Source organism: Sinohyriopsis cumingii, chromosome 13, assembly GCF_028554795.1.
Source record: "Sinohyriopsis cumingii isolate HCF-2022 chromosome 13, ASM2855479v2, whole genome shotgun sequence".
NCBI classification, from domain to species: domain Eukaryota; kingdom Metazoa; phylum Mollusca; class Bivalvia; order Unionida; family Unionidae; genus Sinohyriopsis; species Sinohyriopsis cumingii.
In genome coordinates this window covers 40226907-40233450 of record NC_142973.1, presented here as the reverse complement: position 1 = coordinate 40233450, position 6544 = coordinate 40226907, and the positions used below count along the sequence as shown (strand labels likewise).

The window sequence follows — 6544 nt, the reverse complement described above, 5'->3', positions numbered from 1 at the left end:
CTTAAAAAAATCAACATCGGCATCAAATATCTTGCAAAATATTTGAGAGAAAATCTGTGTAATGAGATGACATGAAACAGTTGTATTTGCCATGCAAAAGTGCCTTCAACCACAAATTGCACCCTGCCCTACAACAACAACTGGAACATGCTGATTTCTTTCTGAGAGTCATATAACTTTGACTCTTTGAAAGAAACTCGGAGTGAATCAGATAGCTTCTTGCCAAATTGGTTAGTTTTTAGTGGATGAATATTTGGCAAGCCCAGATTTTCATATAAAGATCAGAATTAATAATAACATTTTGTGACATTTCAACCATCAGTTAAAGATCTCCAGTTTTAATTTTTAATTTTTACATTATTCCTGCAATCCAACAATGAATAATCATTCAAACTGCTATTAGTGATGGCATGTGAAGAAGTTCTAATAACATCAATTATGATATAACAATATGATGAAGGCAGTTCAAAAGACCACCATTTTACATCCGAGGTCTTTTTCTGGCATGTGACAGAAAAGACATGACTTTCTAATTAAAACAAAAACACCAAAGGATAAAAACAGATCTTCTGTCACATAAAGCACTGCTTGTTTAGGGTCTACCCTGTTTGTTTAGGGTTTACCCTGTTTGTTTAGGGTCTACCCTGTTTGTTCTTCATAAATTTCCCTAATCAGCTAGTGCATTGTGACACCAGATCTAGGGTTATTATGTTAAAAAAAGAAGCATGTAATATTTGAATAAATATGGTAATGTTAAAAAAAGAAGCATGTAATATTTGAATAAATATGGTAATGTAATATCACTGTTAAATTGGTTTGACTGCTTTGTCTCTTTTTTTTTTTATATAGCGTTATTGACCTGCAAAATACCTTGCCAACACCACTTATGTCACTGACAACATTATGTTGTTGTTGTTGTTGTGGGGTTTAACGCCATTTTTCAGCACATGATAGGCTATACATGGCGGCCAGCATTATTGGTGGAGGAAGAACCTGGGAAGACCCGAAAAGAACCACCGACCCATGAGAAGCTACTGGCAAGCTTTCTCACATACCCACATTGGCTGAATCTGAGACTCGAACCGGCGCAGACAGAGATGAGATGGCAGTGATCAGTAATGGAGAGCGCTTTAGACGACAACATTATGCTTGCTGTATCTCACATTATTTCTGAAAATGGTGGTAATAAATTACCTATGCATATATGATCCGTATAATGATTAAAATAAGAGGGCCAAGTGGGTCTGAGATTGCTCTCCTTTCCGACATCAATTTAAATACCAAGTGCATGGATGGCTGGCTAAAAAAATCTTGGTTAATATGATGCTTGCTAACATTTCAAGGTTTTTCTATTTCAGTAATGCTGGCCATATTGGACGATAAAATGACATTATTTGCATAATCATAAAAAGGCCCAATGACAGGATGCTTTGTTTCAGATGTGGTTAATTTCTATTCTGTGACTTTGGAGAAAAAGTTAGTTGAAGGTTTTGTTAATGGTGTCCATAGCAGGTGGCAGATCAGCACTAGTGCTATAAACTTAATGCTCATCCAGTGGCTTTTGAGAAAGAGGTGAAAATACCGATTGTTGCGAGATGACTCGTGATGTAGACAGGACATAGGACCATACCATAAGCATACCAGGCATTATGATGAGGTGAGTGTAAATAATTTCAGTGGACTGAATATATGAAGCTGAGTATTATCTGAAAATGTTCACAAAGTTACATTGTGTAGGGCAATTTATATATATATATATATATATATATATATATATATATATATATATATATATATATATATATATATATATATATATATATATATATATATATATATCAGTGTAACAGAATATAAAAGCAGAATATTTTATTGGGTTAAAATTCAATTACTTGTTACATGTGTATTCTTCTATCTTGCAGAAGCTTATTCAAAGTTTATTCCCAGATAAGTGTCTCCTGACTGCTAAAGTGCATGATGAACTTAGAAAGTTTTAAATACACAGATTGTAAGAACTGAAGAATAATCAAAAACATGAGCAAAATTTAGCGTTGTCATTTTTAGTGGATAGTTCTTTTTCTAATTCTATTATATGAGCAGTGTTGGGTGGTGGATGGGGTTGAGACCAGTTGAAGGCATCATTGCAAGTTGCAGCAGTCCACTTTTCAGTGAAAAACAAAGTTAATCGAAATGAATCACCCCTTCTTGTGCTGTGATGATCAAAGACTGATAGAAAAGCCATATGACCAATCATTTGATGATGGTTTTCAATCAACTATTATAAATAACTAAAGTCTTTTTCTTGGGAATGTTATATTTTGCACCTTAAATTTAATGTTTTCACTGCATCACAACCCTTCATGTTCATCATATCCAAGATCAAACATTTCAGACAAGTAGGTCATCGGTAACCAGTATCAGACATCTGTAGATTTTGTACGACACCCTGCATACAATGATAAGACTGATTTCTGGGTCACACAAACATTTCAAAGCATGAAAAAACTGCATTTTCCACAAAGAAATATAAAGAAAAAATCTCCAACCAACTCAATTCAATGACTGATTGGTTATCATAAACTGTTGGTCCTGAATGTTTAAACTGAAACCGATTCCCAATGCAAACCCCTTATCAGGATTGAATCCTCTTGAGAAAAAAATACTGAATCCACCACTAATCAAAGAACTGAATCCTCTTGAAAGAAAAAATCCTGGATCCACCAATATCTCAATATAAATCCTCAAGAGCAAAAATCTTGGATCCACCACTGATCTCAGGAATTAATCCTCTCGAGAGAAAAAATTCCTGGATCCACTATCATCTCAGGATTGAATCCTCAAGAGAAAAAATCCTGGATCCACCACTGATCTCAGGAATGAATCCTCTTGAGAGAAAAAAATCCTGGATCCACCACTAATCTCAGCATTGGATCCTCTCGAGAAAAAAGTCCTGGATCCACCAATATCTCAGAATTTAATCCTCAAGAGAAAAAATCCTGGATCCACCACTGATCTCAGGAATGAATCCTCTCAAGAGAAAAAATTCCTGGATCCACCACTATCTCAGGATTGAATCATCAAGAGAAAAAATCCTGGATCCACCACTAATCTCAGCATTGGATCCTCTCAAGAAAAAAGTCATGGATCCACCAATATCTCGGAATTTAATCATCAAGAGACAAGATCTTGGATCCACCACTGATCTCAAAAATGAATCCTCTAGAGAGAAAAAGTCCTGGATCCACCACTAATCTCAGCATTGAATCCTCTCGGGAAAAATATCATGGATCCACCATTCATATATATACTGTAAACTATTTGTAATATGCTCAGCAGACTGAGTCAATTTTCCAATATAGGAAATTGCTAATTTAAGCTCAAATGCTATTTTTTTCTTTCAAAAATGAAATTCTGTTATAAAACTGAAATTCACTAGTTTTAAACAGCAACTGTTTTTCTTCTCTACACATTTATGTTCTTGATACAATACTATATAATATTATTACTATACAATGCAACTTGATGAGTGCCTAAAAAAATTGCAAAATTTTTTATATTACTGTGTAATATTGTCTGGAATCTATTTGTTCTTAAAGCAATTGAGTACATATCTTTGCATACTGGAACACTGTCGACTGTGTTAATCTGTATTCACAACACATCTCAATTTGCACATTTGGGAGTAATTAGCATTGTTCAAACAGGAAAAATGAAATTATGAGATAATTAGTCCTTTCAGATTTTTGTTGTAAAGCGTAAATAAAGAGTGTCTTGCTTGATGCTCTCTGATATACTGTCCTTGTGAAACATTTCAGCTGTGTCCAGCCTACTGAACACACCTAGCATTACACAATCACCTCACTGTTTACAAACATGGTACCCATTCATTAGGAAATTTAATCAAAATAGTAATTAAGAAGTTGTCTAAAAATACAGAAAATAACATGACATTATTGTTTCTTAGTTTCACTTTATTGTGAACATTACTATCATCCGTAATAATCTCATATATGGTTATGTTCATTAAACTGTAAAAAAGTACATGTACAGTGTACATTTTATTTGCAATAACAGCGTAACAATCATGAATATTCAAAATTATTTTAAAAAGTTATTATTAAACAACTGAAAATCAAAGATTAAATCATTTTATTAAGATAATACTTTTTGTACAGATTGGTTATTAACATCTGCTTAACAGATGGAGATAACATTGGAGAAACATTGATAAAACAGTAACTTTACCACACCAATATTTCACATTGGATGCAGCGTGTAGTGGTTTAGACATGTGTCAGTGTATTTGTGAATATCAGCTAATTTTCAGAATAGCACAACATTGTGTTGACCAACATACCATTTGGCTCTTTAGCGTTGAAAGTGAAGCTGATTGTATCTGACACCAGATGCATTTAAGTTCTAGCTGTGATGATGTAGATGGAAGTAGTGGTGGTAATAGCTATAAACCTATTGTATATACTTACAAGTCCAACTGCAAACAATACAGACCTTGATCTGCCATTGCAGAATGTACTGGCAGATCAGAATTTGTGTTTTGTTTCACTGATTACTCCTTACTGTATAGACCCAGGTCAGAGCAAGCATTTACTATACATGCCATTTTGCATCCTGACATAGGTTGTCAATTATATTACACATAAACAGTAATATTGACTTAACTACAAAAATACTGTGGTGACTCTGCTGGTTGGGTGCTCCTACCACCATATTAACAGCCTCAATACTGATGATGAACATTATAAACACTGGCTTTATCCATACAGCAATATTTTTGTTCCAGATGATGATGACATGCATGGCATCCATGGCAAAGACAGTAGCTATGGGTGTATCAGCATCCTGTACAGCTTCTTGTTCTGGCCACAGACGATACTTTTATTAGGGTGGTTGTGGGTGGTGATGCAAACGCTATTGCACTTGGTGGTGCTCTTGGCTTGTATTTAGACAGATCCCATCAGTGGGTGATACTGCAGTAAATGGTGGCAAGGATAGTGTATCTTCACCATAACAGCACTGAACTTCCTACAGTGCATAGTCTTGTGCATTGCGGTGGTGTTGGAAGTAATTAGACCCAGACACCATTTGGGTTCTTGGTTGGAATGGCAATGATGCTGAGAGATGCTGGCAGTTTTGTATTTTTCCCACCTAGGTGTGGTGAAAGTCGCCCCTCCAAGACCTTGAGGACCACTGGCAACAGATAAAAGAAAAAGCATCAAATATAATTGCTAACTTAGGCTTTGTACATACCTGTACAAAATTGAACCTAGGGGCCATATTGCCTACAGTAGAACAAGACCAATATAGTTTTCTCCTGGACCCTCTGCAATTTGTATTGGCTAAAGCAGTGGTTCATAACCCTCAGGTTGCAACCCAAATCAGGATTGCAAGGATGTTCTCAAGGGTTGTGGAGGGTCACCAGGAATTTTTTTTTTAGGGTTTCAAAACTGATCAAAATGTGGAAACGGGGTCATGAGATTAAGAAAAAATATTTTTACGATTGTGACCAAAAAAGGTTGGGAAACACTGGACTAAAGAAAAGCACATCATTTTTAAAAAGAGATACACTTCTTTTAACACTGCAACCAGATGGTTCACTCACAAAATTTGATGATGAATGGTTGCTCTCTATGAACAATGGAGAACTATTTGGAACTTTATACCTTGAATTTAAGAGGTCTTTTGATTTTTATTTGACCATAATATACATGAATGGAAACCTCAAATATGCAAATGGTCTCATTTACCACTCTCATGTTCAAATCATGCCTCTGGGACAGAAGCCAACAAATTGTTAATGGTAACATTAAATCAGAACTCATAAACAAAGGAGTTAAACAGGGATATATTTTATGACCACTTTTATTTATACAGTTTATAAATGACTTCTCCCTACAAGCAAAACATTCAAAAACCAATCATTATGCAGATGATACTATTCTCAATAAGTCTGATTCTAATGTTAAAAGTTTGAGCAATCAACTGAGTGAAAATTTATGTCAGGCTGAACATTAGTGCTCACTAAATAACATGTTTATCTTATGCCCCTTATAAGAAATCATAAAACAATGCTACCTTGAACTAGGTAAAAGTTTTATCAGTGAATCGGTGAACAGAAATCCAAATTTGGAGATATACTTAGAAAATACTCTCACTGAAAGTATTGACAAATATTTGGTAGCTTATGTGGATCAAAATCTAGACAGAAGGGTAAAAGTCGGAGTTCTTCTTTCTTTTTTTTTGCTTAATGGACCCATTATTTTCATATCGAGACCACTCTTTATTCCAAATGCCCATCTTATCCTACTTTTTGCAAAGGTTCATTCTGTCTGTTTGCAGTTCATACCAGTCTGCCTTAGATCTGAGACCAAAAGGTTTAAAATCCAGACACAAAATCAGATTCTGACCATGGGCAAATTTTGGGTGGAAAAAAATTGGGTCCAAAAAATGAGGTTTTTCCCTCTGTATTTTGTAGGGCAACTAGAAATTCCAGATTATCTGGTATCATCGTAGAGCTACATCTGTC

At 35.0% G+C, this 6544-nt stretch overlaps 1 protein-coding gene across 5 annotated transcripts in view; it reads right to left on the bottom strand.

Moving 5' to 3' along the window:
- Nucleotides 1-1854: 1854 nt before the first annotated feature.
- LOC149785263 (uncharacterized) overlaps nucleotides 1855-6544 on the bottom strand; it is a 113363-nt gene continuing 108673 nt past the window's right edge. For all 5 annotated transcript variants that reach the window (XM_089979120.1, XM_089979122.1, XM_089979123.1 and 2 more), the window contains one exon: nucleotides 1855-5208. In XM_089979120.1, coding sequence (XP_089835246.1) covers nucleotides 5087-5208 — 122 coding nt within the window. In that variant the 3' untranslated portion in view covers nucleotides 1855-5086. The remainder of the gene's footprint in view (nucleotides 5209-6544) is intronic.